This window comes from Tamandua tetradactyla, chromosome 17 (genome assembly GCF_023851605.1).
Source record: "Tamandua tetradactyla isolate mTamTet1 chromosome 17, mTamTet1.pri, whole genome shotgun sequence".
Lineage (NCBI taxonomy): Eukaryota > Metazoa > Chordata > Mammalia > Pilosa > Myrmecophagidae > Tamandua > Tamandua tetradactyla.
Window position 1 is genome coordinate 14,824,793 of NC_135343.1, and position 21,273 is coordinate 14,846,065.

At 39.7% G+C, this 21,273-nt stretch overlaps 1 protein-coding gene across 6 annotated transcripts in view; it reads right to left on the minus strand.

The window, feature by feature from the left end:
* The window catches only part of THADA (THADA armadillo repeat containing), a 456,651-nt gene that overhangs the window by 50,654 nt on the left and 384,724 nt on the right, over nt 1-21,273 (minus strand). For 5 of the 6 annotated variants that reach the window (XM_077134100.1, XM_077134099.1, XM_077134098.1 and 2 more), the window contains exons 32-36: nt 8,010-8,389; nt 7,316-7,434; nt 6,911-6,983; nt 4,552-4,702; nt 1,063-1,194 (exon numbers count right to left, since the gene is read on the minus strand). In XM_077134100.1, coding sequence (XP_076990215.1) covers nt 1,063-1,194; nt 4,552-4,702; nt 6,911-6,983; nt 7,316-7,434; nt 8,010-8,389 — 855 coding nt within the window. Of the gene's footprint in view, nt 1-1,062; nt 1,195-4,551; nt 4,703-6,910; nt 6,984-7,315; nt 7,435-8,009; nt 8,390-21,273 lie in introns of those variants that run through there. The other variant, XM_077134101.1, reaches the window with a different exon arrangement.

A 21,273-nucleotide genomic window follows, 5' to 3' on the forward strand; every position in this document is an offset into this window, starting at 1 on the left:
TATTTTGACAAACAACTCAATTAAAAAATGAGCAAAAGACTTAGATAGACATTTCTCCAAAGAAGATAAACAAATGGCCAAAAAAGAACATGAAAAGATGTTCAACATCATTAGCCATTAGGGAAATACAACTCAAAACCACAATGAGGTATCATTTTACATGTACTATAATGGCTACAATTAAAAAAAACAACAGAAAATAACAAGTGTTGGAGAAGCAGGAACACTTATTCATTGTTGGTGGAAATGTAAAATGGTGCATCTGCCCCCTCAGAAAGTTAAGTATGGAATTATTATATGACCAAGCAATCCCACTTCCAGGAATAAATGAAAAAGAATAGAAAGCAGGGACTCAAACAGATATTTACATACTCATGTTAATAAGATAAGAAGCAACTCAACTGCCCAACTTCTTTGATGAATATATATGTAGTATACACATACAATGGAATATTATTTAGCTGTAAAAAGGAAGTTGATATGTACTACAACATGGATGAACCTCGAAGACATGATGCTGAGTGAAGCAAGTGAAAAACAAAAGTAAGTGATTTTACTGATAAAAATAATTAGAATATGTAAATACATAATCAGAAACTGGAATACAGGTTACAAGGGGCCAAGATGAGGGTAGGAAACGGGGAGTTAATGCTTAATTGGTGCAGAGTTTCTGGTTGGGGTGATGGATAAGTTTTGGTAATAGATGGTGGAGATGATAGTACACATGTGTAAATTTAATTAACAAGACTGAACTGTATATTTAAAAGTGGTTAAAATGGGACATTTTAGGTTGTATGTATGTAACTAGAATAAAAAAAATCACAGCTAGAACAAGACAACGCAAAGAATGAGCCCTAATGCAAGCTATGGACTATAGTTAATTGTATAATTATAATAATATTGTTTCACTGAGTGTAACAAAGTACCACACCAATGCAAAATGTTAATAACAGGGAAAGCTTCAGGGGTAGGGAGTGTATATACAGGAACTGTACTTTCTGTGTGAAATTTCTGTAAACCTACAACTTCTCTAATTGAAAAACAAACCAAAATACAAGGTACCTGTTGATTGGCAGGTATTTCCTTGGGACAGGGCAGTCGTCACAATTTCTGTGGCTGTATCTCTGACATCTTGCTCTTCACTCTGCAATAGGGTGAAGACACATCTCCAGAGAGAAAGCGTATCCTGCAACCCTGAGAAGACCAAAAGGAATGAAAATCACCACCAGGATGCAATTTATAAACAGATATGAATAATGCTTCAAATCCATAGTGTAAGATAGCAGCAATAACGAGCCATTCTCTTTTTCCTGGATAATGCAAGAGAGGAAGATCTGAGAATTAGATAATCACTGGGGGAGAGAGGGCCCTAAGAGGACAGGTTTGAAGAGGCCTAAGGGGAAGGGAGGCCTGCTGGAGGCAATCAGTCCTGGGCTGGGTCCCCAGAAGGTACCGCCTGGCTGACCAAGGCTCTGGCCCCAGTTGTCCCTTATGACTCATGATTCTCCAGAATGAAACTTTATGCATAAAGTGTGCTTTGGGGAAACCAGCCCAGCGTTGATCTGAGTGACTGTTTTAGCTTATAAATTCTAAAAGGAAAGTTTTCGATCAAAACTATGCTTGGGGTGGGGGGAAGGTCAGAAAATGGAAAGAAACCATGAATAAGTCCCAAGCCTACAGCTCAGCACGTAAACCATCCTTACCCATGAGAACAGACTCAGTCTGGTCAGCCTGTGCTAAGTGCTCTCATCATAATGAAAAGGAAAAGCCAGTGGCCCTGAGCAACCGAAAGCAACTTGAGCTAAAGAGCACAAGGCAATGAGATATCAAGGATGAAATCATGTGGCTGTGACTTAAGACGGGGAAAGATCAGAGTGAACTGGTATGACTGAGACAGGCCTCCTGAGGGAGGCGAAGCGTAAGTAGGGAGTGTGGGCCCTGGAAGGGGAGCCAGGGAGGGTGGGCACACGACGGGGAGCCAGGCTCATGGAGGTTGGCAACGGAGGGCCACACACACACCAACCCTTCAAGGGGAAAACAACCTGGTCCTCAGAACTCCCCTCTGTCTACAGAGAACCGGATATCAGAGTCACTGAGGCTGAAGTCATAGCAAGAGCTCAGTTTGGGGTTTCACACTCTTCTTTCTGTTACAGATCTGGCTTTAAATTTTACTCATCTTTCTGAATTGATCTTTTCTAAATGTTCTCTGAGGTTCAACATCTCCTTCTCTATCATGGTCATTTGTACCCTGCAGGCCCTCAATTTTGCCCCTGTAGTTAATTTCTGTTTTTCTTTTCCCTTAAATGCCGTTGCTTTGCCTTCTACTCATCCTCACACACTTTTATGCCCTTTGTCTCTCAACTCAGTACTTATTTTAAGTTCTCATAGGCCAACGGCTACCCCTGGTCTCCCTCTCAGTTCCTACAGAGCTATAACCAGCATCAAACAATCAAGTAATTAATTACGAACCAACATTTTTTGGCTAGGTCCCAATTTCATGCAAGACTTCCAGGTTATTCAACACATACTTTGCCTGTTATGCTAGGATTATAGTGGCACCCAAAGTCATCCAGAAAATGTGCTGCAAAATGATAGTAACTTTATCTGAAAAGCTTGACCAAAATTTATAAACCTTAGCTCTTATTCCTCTGGGTCCCGTGATTAAGTCACAGTCACAGAATGTCCTCTTCTCAATCCTCTTTTGGATGAAAAAGAAATGTCTGGAAGTGCTTAAGGGAATGTAAATCACTATAGAACAAAGAAGTAAAAGGATATCGGAGAAAACTTTGTTTCCCAGGCAGATCTAAGGACATGAGACACTCCACTGATATGAACTCTTATAACTTAAAATTTTAATCTCACCATCTAAGGAACAATTTTTCCCTTTATTCTGTAGATCCTTTCTCCACAACAATACCAAAAGATCTTTGAAGGCAGGAACCATGTCTTATTCTCCAAGGCTGGGCACAGAAGAGGTGAAGAAAAACAGAGTTCTAATAATGGATGGAAAGAGAATCACAGTACAATAATATGGGATTAAACACGGCAGGAGAGGACAGGATCAGGATTGAGGCACAGCTCTAATTAAAGCCATGCTTTATGAAAACCTATTGCTTTCTCAATTCTTTAGGATTTCCTAAAGCTTGGTTTTCTTAAATATCAATGAACATGATGATGCTCTCTCTTAACTATTACTCTTGAAGGACAGGGGATGGCCATGGGGAACGAGACACGGAGGCAGAGACAAAGGTTGGAAGCCAGCTTAATTCTGACATCCATTTGATTTCAAAATACCTCCAACTTTATGCCTCAAAGACACTTCAAATATAAAACTAAATTCAGTGAAAGGAACCAATAGCGCATCCAGTCACTTACATATGAAATCTGGAAATCATCCATGAATTTTCCTTTTACATTAACCTTAACACCATGAAGACCTGTTGATTCTACTTCCAAAATGCCATTTGAACCTGTCCTCCCTTTTACCTTGCTTCCATGACTTGACACAGACTCTTTCATTTCTTATCTATATGACTACAGTAGGTGTGTTAGTTAGATTCAGTTGTTAACTTGGCCAGGTGAGCATACCTAGTCTTGTTGCTGCGGACATAAGCCAATGGTATGTGAACCTCATCTGTTGCCAATTACATCTGCAGTCAGCTAGGAGGCGTGTCTGCTGCAATGAGTGAGGTTTGACTTAATTGGCTGGTGCTTAAATGAGAGAGCCCAACGCAGCACAGCCTAAGCAGCTCGGCATTCCTCATCTCAGCACCAGCAGCTCAGCCCAGGCCTTTGGAGATGTAGAAAGAAGTCACCCCAGGGAAAGTTGTTGGAACCCAGGGGTCTGGAGAGAAGACCAGCAGAGACCATCTTGTGTCTTCCACATAAGAAAGAACCTCAGTGGAAGGTTAGCTGCCTCTCCCCTGAAGAACCAACAAAATAAATCCCCTTTTATTAAAAGCCAATCCGTCTCTGGTGTGTTGCATTCCGGCAGCTAGCAAACTAGAACAGTAGGCTTCTTGGAAGAGGTGATAGTTAGATCAAGCATTGAAAGACAAATCAAGTCAGTCAATTAGGCAGGAGTTTGTTTAGAGAACTGTTCCCTACCAATGACACATAGGGTCTTGTTGGGAGGTGGTGGACAATGAAGTGAAAGGGATGGGCAGGGTCTGCACAGGAAGGGCCTTAGGAGCCATGTTAAGGGTGAATAGATTATATCCTGAAGGCAATGGGAACACATTCAAAGGTTTTAAGCAATGGAGTGAAATGATCAGATTTGTATTTCAGAAAGACCACAGAGGTTCTCTGGAAACTTTGTGGACAATGGCTTGGGAGACAAGACTGAAAGAAAAGCGGTCATTTAAGAGGCTGTTGGTAAAAAAAAAAAAAAAAAAAATTGTTAAAGTATGAACTAAGAGAGCAGTAATAGATTTGGAAGATGTGAAGATATGATGTACATTGCCATTTTTCTCTCCCCTTTCTTCACCAAGAATATCTATGCATCTTTTAGTGTATTGGGTGCAATGGACTATCGCCCCTTAGCATACTTACCAAGAATTGGATGGGGGTTGGTGAGGAAAAGTGGTGTGGTGCTGGTGAGGACTTCTGCAGCGGCCAATCTGGATTCTGTGGGAAGATGGTCTCCACAGGATGAGGCCAACAACTGGACCCACTGCTTCAGCTCGGGGGCTGAGTCCCTGTTCTGAAAGTACAACATGTATCAGTAGCTCAGAAGACACATCCACAGGCTGATGTGGAATTAGGGAGGAGCCACACAAAACTGTCTGCAAATTAATTCTAACCTCTCTTTTGATAAAAGTGCTTTTTGTTTTTAGTTGTTTTTCCATCCAAACCAGGAAGAACTAAACAAGCCTACTGAAGAAAATCTGACTTGTTTTTCAGTAATATGGAGTAATGATAATTAGAGGACAAATTTCTTTTGTCTTTTCTGATGCAAATCAGGTCACAAGAACACTGTTGTATTTGAGAGCTTCAATAAAGACAAAACTTGTGGGAAAAGACTAGCAGCAGAGAATATTAGTTGTCTCCAGCAACCAGGTACTCCTTCCTTTAGGAATAGAACCCTACCCAGCTAAAGCCTACATTTTCCAGCTTCCCTTGCAATGGGGAGAACCATGTTCTGATGAGTGGGTTGTCATTGGAAGTGGTATCTATGCACTTTCTGGTCATGCCTGAGGGAAGGGAAAGCTGGAACATGGACAAGATGGTGAGACCTGAAGCAACCATTTGGAACCATAAGTCAGAAGCCATTTTTTCTGACAGAAGAACATCAAGGTAGAAAGGTCTACGGACCCAGCACTGCTTTGGACTGCTTCTATCTGGTTGAAGCCACTGTACTTATACATTTGTTTTACATATAAAATGTTGCCCTAATTAACACATTGTTTAAACAAAGTTCCTTTTTTTTAAATGTTTTCCAGAAAATGGATTGTTGTTCAAGTGTACTTTACTTTCTCTATCAATTGAATTTCTTTAAATGTTCAAAATGCAAATATTGGTTCCTTTGATCACCTATGGGCACTTAGAACTAACTTTGATGAGCATCTTAGACCTTGAGGAAGATGGTGACTTTCAATGTACAAAGAAACCTATATTTTCCCAGGAACTTCTTTTATGTGTTTTTCTAGAGTTTTGTCAATCTTTCTCTCCTAGGAAAACACCCAGTTTTCATCAAGTATTACTTCATTCAAGTACCAAGTGGTGCCTTTGAGATGCTTATGACAACTGGTTAAAATTAGCTTTAGATGAGATTTCTACATTTTGGCAGACTTGTTGAGCTGCCTTGTGACTACTTTTTCAGAACCAGATGCTTCTCCTCGCACCCCCCCACCCCCAACTGTAGTTTTTAGGCAAATTCCCTCTCTTCCTACAGGCCTCTCACTACGCTGCCTACTATCATCTCCATGGCTTTTCTGACTTTTTGCATCTCCTAGCTTGGCTACCTGGTCCACGTTTGAATGACAGACCCAAGGAAACTGTTTATATGCTTATTAATTGTTATCCTCTAGTTTTCTCTCTGCTCAGCCCCTGGTTCTCTGAACTTAACAATCTCCTCTATTAAGTCTTTCTCAGCTTCCCCAGACACTACCTCCCTCCTCTGGATTTTTATAGTCCATGTACACATTCATATTATTTAACATAATTATTTTACACTCCTTTTCTCTCACTAGACTGTACTTCTCTCTAATCTTGGTTCATCTTTGTGTCTTCAGTATCTATAGTGCTGGGTTTATAGTAAGGACTCAGCGTTAGCTATGTTATGCCATCACTATTACAGTGTGCAAAGGTGTAATCAAGATCTTTGGGTAATTTTACTGTGGTATTGATGGACTTATAATGATAATAATTCTCGGATGGTACTATCTTTCTTGTATGTATCTAAGTAAGTATATCTGTTGATTGAAGGCATCTTCCCAGGAAGCTGCTTAGCCTAACCTCAGGGGACATGTAAATCAGGTGGGGCACATCCAGGCTTCCATCCTGAGCCAGTCTGGCCATGTTCTGGGGGAATATTTAAGCTTTAGTGATACATTTTCATACTTAGTTCACTTGGTGCAATCCTAAATATTCTTGGAATTGATAGCTTTTTTCCCTCTTTAAATATGGGACAGTCTAACTAGATAGAAAAAGAGGGGAAGGTTATGCTACCCTCATGGACTCTAACTAAAAGTGCCCAATACAAGAAAAAAGAAATGCCAAAAGTGGTGCTCAAAAATTCTTAACAAGTTACACGCAAAGTGAACAATCAACATGAACAATATTTTTGTAGAGGCTAAACAAAGATGTCACAGTGATTCTGCCTTCTGAAGCAGTTCACATTTACTGACACATTCCAGGTAAACAAGAGCTCAACAGCCCAGACCCAGGATGGGAAAAGAATCAGCCTTACCTCCTCCCACGTCTGCATGTGGTGGGCAAGCACTTTGGAGGCAAGTCTCAGAGCTACACTGTGAATTTCAGACCTAGAAAACATAAGCCAAAAACCCCACAAAAATAAAGTCAAACATATTTTATACACGGATGGTTTTTGCAGACAGTTCCATGCAAATGTGAACACTGGAAATCTCCACCTCCTGGCTATATGAATGCCTGCAGTGGCAATTACCTTTTGGTTATTAATGTGAAATGGTGACATTCTATTGCTTGTGCTTAGAACAAAGACTCTAGGCTGAGACTTAGAAAGCAATATAGGACCTGTGTCCTTAGGCCAGGACCTCTGGGTGAGCTCATTCCAAACCTGATCAACAGGACCATACATTGTACCAAGTTTACACAGGAGAATCAGGAAGCAAACCTTTCATTGGCAGCAATATCCATTGTCCAGATCAAGAACTCCTTTGGGGTTAGATGGACACAGTTCCATGTCTGGGGAAGCCACTCACTAGGGTCCATGCAATGGAGAATTTTCAGAATCTGTATGTAGAAAGTAAGAGCCAAATCCATACAAAAAAAGAAATACACAGGAAAGTTTCCAGATGCTAAGAAAAATCAGTTACACTGCCAAGGGGGTCTATCTTTCAAAAAGCTTCAATTGACTTATTTTCCCCATTAATACCTTTGTGAGATAGAGGCAGGGTAGATCAATGCTAAACCCGAGGGTCCCTAGTGACCTAGGTTTGGAGCCTAGATGCCCAGATCCCTAAACCAGTGCCCTTTCCTTCTGATTATTTCTTCCAAGTAGCCATCTGCCTCCAAATAGCCATGTCAGCACAGACTACCTGCTGACACATACTGCAACCAATTTTCAATGATCTGTTCCCTGAACATCCCAGAGTTAATCTATCATCAATACCAATATTGTGATATTTTCATTTCTGTGCATGCTCTTCTGTGCGTGAAGCCATCCCAAGCACCATATAGAGACTGAATCTACTTTCTGTTGTCCCTGGAGAGCCTTAACCTGATACTGCCTTCATGATCTTATCCTTCTGGTAGGCTTGCCAAAGAGTGTGAGGAGTGGAAGGGGATGGTCAGCACACAGACTTTACCTTGCAGAAGCATTCTGAGTGATTTTCCTTCATAGCCAACATCAAGAACTTCTCTCCCATATTGCATAGCAAAGGTGGCAGTCCCTCCTCTCCAAACCCAGAGGCTGCTGACAAGAACCTTTCCAACAGGGCTTGCAGTGTCAGTGAGCGCACTTCAGGGAAGGCAGATTCCAACAGCTGAGAGAAGGAGATGGGAACATTCCTTGACTGTTCTCCAGCCTTGGTTGCCACTGCCCATATTGCTGCTATGGCTAGTTTAGTGAGGCTCTGGAGATACTGGGGCAGGCCTGGAGCTGTGAAGGTATAGGGGAACCCCGTGATCAGCTCTGATCTTGAGATGATCCTGCTGACTTCTTCCCAGAAACCCAGGGTCTCCAGAACTAAAATGCAAAAAAGCAAAGGGAAAGAGGTAATCACAAAAGCACAGGGAAAGAGGCAATTGCTTTATTCAACTTTCCATAAAAAAACATGAAAAAATGGAAGGCTCTGAATATATTATTAAATGCTTTCCTGAGTATATTTCAAGTGAACAATGTAGTACGTGACTAGCCCACCAGAAGGGTCTGACTTCTAGCCCAGAGATAACTTCTATTTGGGCAATTTGTCATTTCTCCCCTAGGGGGCAAAGGCAGTCCTATCAGAAGATGCACTCCTGGACCCCTCCCAACATTCAATAAACATGAACTTAGTGATCTCTTGAGTCACCAAGTCTCAAGGTTGATGAGGATCTAAATAAGGTATCTAGACCAAATTTCCTTCAGAGGCTTGGGTCTCTTTACAACTCTTTCCAGCAGCTTAGTTGAACTCTACAGGGACTTGGAGTTCACAAGGCAACCTACTGCATTGTTTGTAGATCTGTGAGGAGGTTGTTTTTGGAGTTTCTAGGCATTGGCCTACTTCTGCATTTTGAGGCTCCCAATAACAGCTCTTCAGGTATTTAAATGCAGTTATTATGCCCCCATGTCTCCTCTAGATGAAATACCCCTAGTTTCTTCAACTGTTCCTCACGTGTTGGGGCTCACTTCTCTCTATTCTAGGTGCCTTCCTTTGGAGATGGTTCACCCCCTCTTAAAGTATGGCCATGTACATTGGAACATGACTCTCCAGCATGATCCAACCGACAAGACTATGACACTCCGTGAAGGCAGTTGTACCATGCTGCTGACTCACATGGCGCATACCCATGGCACACACAGACTTCTTTCTTCACATGTTCTACTGATGGTGGTGAATCATCTTTTTCCCACATTATACTTAGATTGAGACATGTTTTCTTTGTTTATTTGTTTTAAATGTGAGTATATTTCTGTTAGATTTTATCATTAAATTTGGCCTGCCCTTAAGATTGCTGGAGATCTTTTTGCATTCTCAGTTTTGATAGAAAACATTCACTGCTTATTCTGCGCTGGGTTCTGTGCTAGGTGCTGAGTAAGATAAGATCACTGCCTTTAAGGAGTTTATAGTTTGAGAAAGGGAAATAATGAACAGATAATTTTAATCTAGCAGTGTAAATGATAATCTGACTCTCAAAGGGAAAGAGAGCCCTGAAGGCTGCCCAGAGGACTGGGAGAGGAAAGGGCAAGGTGGATTAGGAGAGTGCAAACACAGAGAGGCTTGCTGAATTAATCTGTCAACAGAGGGGCAGCAGAAGACAAGCTGGGAGTGGTTAATTGAAACACACAGGTAGAAAATGACCAGATACCATTCACTTAGGTACCTTCTCCATACCGTGGCTTTGACAAAATATTCTGTTTTATGGCAAGTATGCACCAAGGAGATGCCCTACAGCAGAGTTTCTCAATCTTGAGTGTATATAAGCACCAACTGGAGGGCTTGTTAAAATACAGATTGCTGCCTGGGCCCCACTCCCAGAGTTTCTGTAGGACTAGGGTGAGGCCTGAGAATCAGCATTTCTAACAGGCTCACAGGTGATACTGACCCTGCCAACTCAGGGATGTATTTTGAAAACCACTGCCTTTACTAAAGTGGTGATTTTTAGTCAGAGTTGTTAAGATTACACATGCCTGAATCTCACTTTGTAGATTCTGATACAGTTGGTCTCCAATTGGGCAAAAATATTGGAAGTCTTAAAAAGCCAGCAGGTGATTCTGCTATGCATCACAGAGGAAAACCATGCTCCTAAGGGACGACTTCAATAGGGGCTTGTAGGGTTAATAGATGGGAAAGTGAGTTCCAGATGGGACTCAGCTGATTCCAGGCACTTTTCCATAGCGAAGAACTGGAAAATTCACTATACCCTGTGTTCTTCTCCAAGTAAAAATGTCAAAGGAGGGGAAATCACCAAAGTTTCAGAAGAATGATGAAGCACTATAAAGACCCCCATTAGACAGGCAGGCAGGCCTTCAACGATGTAAACACTGGCTCATTACATGTCAGGCTCTGTTCTAGGTCCTGGGGATGCAGTGGCGAATTAGAAGGACAACGGTCCTGCTCTAGTGGAGCTCCTGTTTAAGTGGGAAAACAAAACATACCCCTTCTAGACCCCAAAATGAAGAGGGTCTCGAGCTGGAAGAAGAGGAGGGTGGAGGTGGAAATGTCCAACATCGCAACAGAAGCAGCTGTAGTGACTAAAGAATTGCTTCCTCTTGCACAGTGATTCTTGGCCCAGGATGCATGTTATTTTCATCTGCAGAGCTTTAGAAATACACTCATATCAGGGGATATGTCACCACTTCTTTGGAGCAAGTCCTGGAAGTGCATTTTTTAAAATGACCCAGGTGATTCTAGTGTGCAGCATGATTGTCAGGTGCCGTTTCAGGAACTCTCAAGCCCACAGCAGGCATAGCGCATCAAAGAGTCTGCACAACAGGCTTTCTCCCTGCCATACCAAATGTACCTCCAAGTCTCGATCGAAACGTGGTACTTATTTTCATTTCCATGGGAGACTGTTGTCTGCAGCATGAAGTTAGCTCTTTGATGGGGTTTTTCAGCCTGGAGTTTAGTAACTCCCTTCTTCAGAAGACAGTTATTTTTAAACCTTAACTCTTCTACTTGCAATCTGAATTTTAATTTCCTCAGACTTCTTCCTCCCCTCCTTCCTTCCTACCTTGCTTATAAAGCCCAGGGTTAAACTGAAAGAATCTGAGACTGGCTTTAACAGTCTCATGTTATTTTGTATAAATTGGAATGATTTTTTGCAAGGCCCTATTTGTTGGATCTCTTCTCAGTTCTTGTTTGGAAAGTCTTTGGATTTTCCTATTAGCCTAGTCAACTTTGTGTGACTGATCTACACATTCAATTTGCTTTCATTTTTGGAATTAACTTTTTTTCTCTTCAGAGCAAATGTATTTCTAGCCTTCAAGGGAATAGCTTAATGGCTAGATTCAGATGGGAAGGCAGTAAGTAACTCCTACTGTGCTACTACTGTGCTAGTTTGATTTAGAAATAATTCTCAAGTTTGGCAATGAAGTATCAAAAACAATGTGACAGAATAGTATAAGTTGCTAACTTTTTATTTTGCAAGGTAAGGATGTTAAAAACCTACCATCTATTACCATTTTCTTAACGTCAAAGATGGAGGAATTTCATGGAGTGATAATAAAGGACAATCTTTAAATTATAGAAATCTGGCTTTAAGTGCCATTTTGCTATAATTTTCATTTTGCCATGGGCTGATGAACACATCAGCAGGACCCAGCATTTGAAACTACAGTTTTGGAGAATCTGATGAAAGTTTCCTGAGGTTGGCCTGTTTAGACAGCGTGAATATCATGAACAGCGATTTCCTAGGAAGGAACCCACAAAATTTGCATAGTTCCCTCACAATGCTAAGCACAGGGTGTGTGAAGGAGCCCAGGAGCCCAGTTACATAATTTTCCTCCAGCAATCGCAGATGTGTTATCTGAGCAGTCGTTGGTTCTTCGGCAGGTTGCCGATTTCAGTGTTTTGTTTGCAACCTGAACAGTGACTGCTAAAGTTAATTTTGGGATTTCAAAGCTGCTACCCCCTAACTAAGAAAGATAGAGTGCTGAGATTGACCAGGTTGAATTTTGTCAAATGCCTTTTCTGCATCAGTCGACTGTGGTTTTTCTGCTTTGATTTGTTGATATGGTGTATTACATTAATTGATTTTCTCACATTGAACCATCCTCGCATACCTGGGATGAATCCTACTTGGTCTCAGTGTATAATTCTTTTAATATGCTGTGGATTTGATTTGCAAGAATTTTGTTGATGATTTTTGCATTTATATTTTTAAGAGAGATCGGTCTGTAGTTTTCTTTTTTTGTAATATCTTTGTCTGGCTTAGGTATGAGGGTGATGTTGGCTTTGTAGAATGAGTTAGGTAGCTTTCCCTCCTCTTGAATTTTTTTGTAGAGTTTGAGTAGGATTGATACTAATTCCTTCTTGAATGTTTGGTAGAATTCACATGTAAATTTCTGGTCCTGGATTTTTCTTTTTGGGGAGCTTCTTAATGACTGATTCAATTTCTTTTCTTGTGACTGGTTTGTTGAGGTTGTCTATTTCTTCTCAAGTCAATTTTGGCTGTTCATGCCTTTTTAGGAAGTTGTCCATTTCATCTACATTGTCGAGTTTATTAGCATAAAGTTGTTCATAGTATCCTCTCATTATTTTTTTTATTTCTGTGGGGTCAGTGGTTATATCTCCTCTTCCATCTCTGATTTTATTTATTTTCATCCTCTCTCTTCTTCTTTTTATCATCTTCGCTAAGGGTCGATCAATCTTATTGATTTTCTCACAGAACCAACTTCTGGTTTTGTTGATTTTCTCAATTGTTTTCATGTTCTCAATTTCATTTATTTCTGCTCTAATCTTCATTATTTCTTTCCTTTTGCTTGCTTTGGGGTTAGTCTGCTGTTCTTTCTCTAGTTCTTCCAAGTGAAGAGTTAATTCCTATATTTTTGCTCTTTCTTCTTTTTTGATATAGGCATTTAGGGCAATAAATTTCCCTCTTAGAACTGCCTTTGCTGCATCCCATAAATTTTGATATATCATGTTTTCATTTTCATTTGCCTCAAGATATTTACTGATTTCTCTTGTAATTTCTTCCTTGATCCACTGGCTGTTTAAGAGTGTGTTGTTTAGCCTCCATATATTTGTGCATTTTCTGGCACTCTACCTATTTTTGATTTCCAACTTCATTCCTTTATGATCTGAGAAAGTGTTTTGTATGATTTCAATCTTTTTAAATTTATTGAGACTTGCTTTGTGACCCAGCATATGGTCTATCTTTGAGAATGATCCGTGAGCACTTGAGAAAAAGGTGTATCCTGCTGTTGTGGGGTGTAATGTCCTATAAATGTCTGTTAAGTCTAGCTCATTTATTGTATTATTCAAATTCTCTGTTCCTTTATTGATCCTCTGTCTAGATGTTCTGTCCATTGATGAGAATGGGGAATTGAAGTCTCCAACTATTATGGTAGATGTGTCTATTTCTCTTTTCAGAGTTTGCCTCATGTATTTTGGAGCATTCTGGCTCAGTGCATAAATATGTATGATTATTATGACTTCTTGTTGAATTGTTCTTTTTATTAATACATAACATCCTTCTTTGTCTCTTTTAACTGTTTTACATTTGAAGCCTAATTTATCGGATATTAGTATAGCTACTCCTGCTCTTTTCTGATTGTTATTTGCATGAAATATCTTTTCCCAACCTTTCACTTTCAACCTGTGTTTATCCTTGGGTCTAAGATGTGTTTCCTGTAGACAGCATATAGGTGAATCCTGTTTTTTAATCCATTCTGCCGGTCCATGTCTTTTGATTGGGGAGTTTAATCCATTAACTTGAGTGTTATTACTGCATGGGAAGTACTTTCTTCTGCCATTTTGCCTTTTGGATTTTATATGTCATATCTAATTTTTCTTCTTTTTACCTTTACTAATAGTCTTCATTTCTACACTCTTCTCCACACCTCTCTCTCCTGTCTTTTCGTATCTGTCTCTAGTGCTCCCTTTAGTATTTCTTGAAGAGCCGGTCTCTTGGTCTCAAATTCTCTTGGTGATTTGTCTGAAAATGTTTTTATTTCTCCCTCATTTTTGAAGGACAATTTTGTTGGATATAGAATCCTTGGATGGCAGTTTTTCTCTTTTAGCAATTCAAATATTTCATCCCACTGTCTTCTCACCTCCATGGTTTCTGCTAGAAATCTATGCATGGTCTTATTGGGCTTCCCTTGCATATGATGGATTGCTTTTCTCTTGCTGCTTTCAAGATTCTCTCTTTCTCTTTGACCTCTGACATCCTGATTAGTAAATGTCTTGGAGTACATCAATTTGGATCTATTCTCTTTGGGGTACACTGCACTTCTTGGAGCTGTAATTTTAAGTCTTTCATAAGAGTTGGGAAATTTTCAGTGACAATTTCCTCCATTAGTTTTTCTCCTCCTTATCTTTCTTTTCTCCTTCTGGGACACTGACAACACATATATTCATGCACTTCCTGTTGTCATTCAATTCCTGAGTCCCTGCTCATATTTTCCCATTCTTTTCCCTATATTTTCTTTTGCTTGTTGGGTTTCAGATGTTCCGTCCTCCAGGTCACTAATCCTATCTTCTGCCTTTTGAAATTTGACATTGTAGGTTTCCATTGTTTTTTCATCTCTTCTACTGTGCCTTTCATTCCCATAAGTTCTGTGATTCGTTTTTTTCAGACTTTTGATTTCTTCTTTTTGTTCATTCCTTGCCTTCTTTATATCCTCCTTCAATTCACTGATTTAATTTTTGATGAGGTTTTCCATGTCTGTTTGAATATTCTGAGTTAATTGTTTCAACTCCTGTATCTCATTTGAATTGCTGGTTTGTTCCTTTGACTGGGCCATATCTTCAAATTTCCTAGTATGATTTATTATTTTTTGCTAGCGTCTAGGCATTTAATCACCTTAATTAGTTTATTCTGGAGACTGTTTTCACTTTTTTTTACCTAGGATTTTCTTGCTGGATGACTTTGTTGTATATCTGTTCTTCGATATTCAGTTCAGCGTATTCTGGACCTCAAGCTTAGGTTTTGTTTAACAGGGGAGAATTTTTCAGTTCTTGTTTCTTGCCCTGCCTGTATGGTGCCTTTTTTCTCCCCTTAGGAGTGTCTGCTTTGGTATTATAGACCCCAGCCAGATTTTCCCAGACCAAACTGGCCTCCTCTCAGGAGGAAAGAGTCACCTGCATCAGTTTTCCCTGAGGGTGAGACCCAGCAGACTGAAAGGCTTTCCTATGAAGCCCAGTATGCGGCATGTTTCTGCCTGTGTGTCCCACCAGCATAAGGTGATGCAGTACCTTTAACTTCAGCAGATCCTCCCTGCTGGGGGTGTGGTTGAGATAGAAGAGAGGTTGTAGGATGGCTTTAATGCTTCACTTTTCCAGACCCTGGGTTCCGAATTCCTTGTGGGAGGGAATCCACCTGAGCTTAGGGCCCCACCCCTCTCCTGTGGAAGGCACAGGCTCCAGACAAACACTCAAACAAGCTTAATTCTGCCTATGCCTGAAGCAGTTGAGATTGAGAAGCCTTGCAGCTGTATCCAAAGAGTAGTCAAGCTGTAGAAACACAGCCACAAAAAAGAAAAATTCTTTTCAGAGCAGGACCCCATTCCTTGGGTGTGCCAATCAAGAGCTTAAGTTGGTATGTTGCTTTGTGTATCTTCAGGTCCTATGTGCTCCCTCCTTTCTTTCAGGGCCAAGACCCTTTCAAGTATTATGTGCTATCTGCTCCCAAAAAACCTGTGTTTCTTTTTTTTCTTTTTTCTTTTTCTGCCAGCCCTGCCCCCTCTGCACTGGGGTAAAAACCAGCAACTTCCACTTTGACTTGAGGTCCAGCTGAGCTGGGGGCCTATTTTAGTAGTTAGAATTTGTTAATTAACTCCACAATTGGAGCTTGGTTGTGCTCAGCCCCTGCTGCTGGTAAAGTCTCTTTCCTTTCCCCTCTGGGAAGCAGGCTGTTGGGAAGGGGTGCCGGCCGCTGCAGCTTGTCCAGACTGGTATATGCTGTGTGTCCGGTCACTGATGTGGCCCCAGCAGTTGTTCTGTACTGTTGCTGGCTATTTACTAGCTGCTCTGGAGGACGAATTAAATCCCACACTTCACTAAGCCGCCATCTTGGCCCAATCTCTATTATAGATATCACAAGATGGTTTTTTAGTCCACCTAATCTTGCACATGCTCTTCCCTCTGCCCTAAGTGAATGAATGAATGAATGAATGAGCAAGTGAATGAATTTCTCTTTCATTCATTGTAAAGGATCTGAATTGTCTGATAACACTAGGCCAAGAAAAGTTTGCAAATGTAATCATTCTAAAGTTTCCTCTATCCTCCCCCTCTTTCCCCAGCTCTTCTACCCTCCTTAAAAAAGTAGGAAGCATAAAAATACTAAGCAGATTTTCCTTTCAATGCATAGTGAGATGGCTGCTTTTTCTACTTCAAAGAATTGTAGCTCTGGTCGGAGAGCTCTATAATCCAACCCAATAAAGTTCTTATCCGGAATGGACCACAGTTGATAAGCTGGTCCTAAAAATAATCACAGATGATAACTGTACACTGTGAATATTAATGTCCTATTATGCAATTCTCAGTAAAAAAATTATATTTGGAGAGAAAAGGAAACCATGGAAACAACAACAAAATCAACAGATTTAATAAATCTTGGCTTCTCCTTATCGAAGGGAAATTCCATTCTTATATTTAATCCTTTGCCCCTCCTAGTAAACTGTAATCCTGTCCCTAGGGGCCCCTCCAGTTACAAACATGTAGAATGACCTGGTAGAGGGATATGGAAACTAACTTTATCTTGAGAAGCACCCTGAATTGGTACTGGTTGTCTATTTCTTGCCTGCTTTTGAGTCTAGGTTTTCAAACCCCTTCATTCCTGATTACACAGGCGTGCCCTTCCCCTATTCCCCCCACCACACACACAGAATATTTGCAAAGGCATGCATTCTCTAACTCATAATTCTTTATCTGCTGCTGAGGAAGGAGGGTGCTGTGGAGGAAGGAGGGTTTACTTCTGTAAATATGGAGAAAACTATCCTGTCAACCATAAAATAAAAACACAGACCCTCTGGCTTGGGATATAGCAAGTCAGAGCTTGGCAAACACATGGGTAGGCTAACAGTGAGCTAATCAGGCACTGGGTGGAACTAATATCTTTTATTTTTGCCTCCACCCACCATCCCATTCCTCTCTTTGCCCAACACAGGCAGGAAGCATGGGAATACTTGCGGATAAACACATGACAACCCAAAGACACAAACATAAAATTATTGCTAAACATACACTACTTTTGGTTCTTTGTCAGTGAATTGCTCCAAAGGACAAGATTGGGAAATCAGAAATTTCCCTACCATCACACGTTAGGCATCTCTCTGTTTATTTTAACCTCTTAAGCCACAATGGACAAAGGACCTGGTCTTCTCCTTTTCCTTAGGAAATTGGATACCTTATGAAAATCAATTTGAGAGTCAGTGGCTCACTGAAAAGATTCCTTTAAATAACCACTGTGGCTTACTTCTGTTGCCTTACCTAGAGGCTAGGACTACCCCTCTTGGGCCCTGGCAGACCTTACATTTTATGGTTCTAGGATTGCCCCTGGGTTTCTCAGAAAGTCCAACCTTAGAAAACAGAATTTAAGAGTGAAGAGGTTCCCAGGTGCCACTGGACTGCAAATCAACACCTGCAAGAATCATGTTGGAGGGTGCAATTTAAGGCTGGCAGAAGCAAACAGAACCTGGTTGGACAGGGAATTTTCCTATTTAAATGTGAAGTCTAGTCCCAGTATGGAAGAAGCTGCTAAGTGAATTCTACGAGCTGAGCATTGGAATTTAGCTTGGAAGTAAGTCCACCAGGCTGTTGGACCAGCAGAAGTGCTGCCTTTTACTCTGCATGTGAGCTGGATGTGAGGACCACTCATTTCTTTCCCTCCTTCCTTCTTTTCTTTCTCTCTCTCTCTCTCCCTCTTCTGTCTTCTTCTTCCTCTTCCTCCTCCTCTTCTTCACCTCTCAATAACTGTTTTTTCCCCAACATTGGATTTTTCTTTTCTTGTAACATGAGTACCCAATCCTTTGAGGATATTACCCCCATTTTACAGCTAAGGGACCAAGATGTTTCAAAACAAGGCAATGGAAGTGAGTTTCACTTCCACCTGTGAAGGATTAACTGCTATAAGTATTGCCCTTCTGCTGTAAAGAACTAGAAAACTGGACAGTGAGTATGAAACTACTATTTTAAATGTTGGAATAGGCAATGCAGACTGTGATCCCTAAGAGAAGGGAAACAAACAAGGTAACCCTTATGTTTGCCTAGTTGACTACCCAGAGGCAGTTCCTAAATCTCAGCACAGAGAGGGTGAACCTAGACAAAGACCAGCAGTCTTGCTGAGTTACAAAGATGAGAGAGAGTCTATACAGAGTTTAACAAGTTTATATAGATTTGCATTCGTTTGTGTTCCCACCAGTCTGAGTACAGAGTCTGTAACACATGGGGCATTAGGCAGAGACCTCAGGAGGGTATCGTCTTTACCGTGGGGTTAACTTTGCCCTAAACTAAAGGCTCCTCTTTAGGTTGGACACACAACAAAACTGCTTAAAATCAAGTCTTGAAAGAATCCAACTGATTCTAAGTTGCTTAACAATGAGCCAGAACAAAGCCTAAGACTTTAAATGAATAAAACAAAATCCAGCGCCCAACAAAATAAAATTAATATTGTAAATGATAAAAATTATCAGTACGCAAAGAAGGAAAATATGCTTCGTAGCATGAGAAAAGCCTATCAAAAGAAACAGACCCAGAAATAATAATGTTAATGGAATTAGCAGACAAGGATCTTAAAAGAGCTATTATAAATATGTTATATATAGTAAAAACCTAGAGGAAAACTAACATAAAGAGAGGAAGATATAAAAAAAACAACAACAAATGAACGTTCTAGAGATGGACAACGCATGAAGTTTTAAAAAATACACTGGATAGGGTGGGCCATGATGGCTCAGCAGGCAAGGATGCTTGCCTGCCATGCCAGAGGACCCGGGTTCGATTCTCGGTGCCTGCCCATGTTAAAAAAAAAAAATACACTGGATAGAATTAATAGCAGATTAGACACTGCAAAAGAAAAGATTAGTGAACCTGGAGACAAAAAAATAGCAACTAACTAAAGTGAAATACATAAAAAATGACTGGAAACAACAAAAACCAGAGCAATCAGTGGGACAACTTGAGGTGATGTGTACATGTAAGCAGACTCCCTAAAAGAGAGGAAAGAGGGGAAAGGGATGGAAGAAATATTCAAAGAAATAATGCTGCATCAACAATTAGATATAGATATGCAAAAAAAAATTGAACTTTTGCTTTAAATCATGATATACACAAAATTTAACTTGTGGTGGTGGTTCATGGGAACTCTGTTTTCTGCAGGATTTTTTCTGTAAACTTACAACTACTCTGATGAAAACAACAAAATTAACTCACAGTGGGTCACAGACATAAATGTAAAACCAAAAAATATAAAACTTCTAGAAAGAAACATGAGACCATCTCTGTGACCTTGGGATAGACAAAGATTTCTTAGCTAGGGGAAAAAAAGTATAAACAAAAGAAAATGGGATGTCATAAAAATTAAAAATTTCTGATCTTCCAAAGACACTTTTAGGAAAATGAAAAGACAAGCCATGAATAGGTAGAAAGCATCCATATGTATAAAGTACTCATATCCAGAATAAAGAATTTTTACAATTCAATGATAAGACAACTGTTTTTTTTTTAAAGGTAGAAAATATCTGAATAGACACTTTACCAGTTAAGATCATGATTGGCAAAGAAGGCACATAAAAAGATGCTCATTATAATTAGTCATTAAGAAAATGCAAATTAAAATCACAATGAGACACCACTACACAACCCTAGAATAGCTAAAATTAACAACACAGACAAAACCAAGTCTAGGCGAGGCATGTGCAACTGGAGCTCTCATACATTACTGGTAGGAAAGCAAAGTGGCACAGATACTTTAGAAGACAGTTTGGTAGTTTCTTATAACACTAAACAATCCTCATTGTATGACCTAGTAAACTCTTTCCTATGTACCCAAGAGAACAAACATATGACCACACAAAGACTTGTAGTGAATGTTCAAAAACACATTATTCACAGTTGGCAAAAAGTATACACAACCCAAATATCAATCAACTGATGAATGGATATAAACAAACGAAACATACGATGAAACAAAAAAACAATAAAAAGTAAGGCATCTATACCACATTAATAGAATAAAGGACAAAAACTACATGATCATCTCAATTGACACAGGAAAAACACTTGATAAAATCCAACCACAACCTTTCATGATAAAAACACACAACAAATTAGAAATAGAAGGGAACTCTTCACCCTGACAAAGAGAATCAATGAAAAAAATCCCAGAAAACATTATCTTTAATGGTGAAAGACTGAAAACACTTTCCCTAAGATGAAGAACAACAAAAGGATGTCCACCTTCATCACCCCTATTCAATACTGTGCTGGATGTTCCAGCTAGAACATTTAAGTAAGAAAAAGAAATAAAAGTTATCCCGATTGGAAAGGGGTAAGTAAAAAGGAAAATCTATTTGCATATGACATGATTTTGTATATAGAAAATCCTAAGGAATCCACAAAAAAACTATTAAGAGCTAAGAAATAAGTTCAGTAAGGTTGCAAGATTCAAGATCTATATACAAATAATAATTGCAATTCTATGTACACTAGCACTAAACATTCCAAAATAGAAATTAGGAAAACAATTCCATTTATAATAGCATCAAAAGGAATAAAATACTTAGGAATAATTTAACAAAGGATATACAAGATGTATATACTGAAAGCTACAAACATTATTGAAAGAAATTAATGATCTAAATAAATGGAAAGAGCTCATGTTCATAGATTGGAAAGTTTAATATTGTTAAATTGGAAATACTCCCTAAATTAATCTACAGGTTTAACACAATCCCTATCAAAATTCCAGTTGGCTTTTTTTTTCCTTTGCAGAAAAAGTTAAGCTTATCCTAAAATTTAAGTCATTCTAAATAGCCAAAACAATCTTGAAAAAGAAGAACAAAGTTGGAGGACTCATACATCCCAATTTCAAAACTCACAAAGCAACAGTAATCAAGAGTGTGTGGTCCTCACATAAGAATAGACATGCAGATCAATGGGATAGAATGAGAGTCAGAAATAAGTTTATACGTTTATGGTCAACTGATTTTCAGCAAGGAGGCCACGACCATTCAATGGAGAAAGAATAGTCTTTCCAACAAATAAA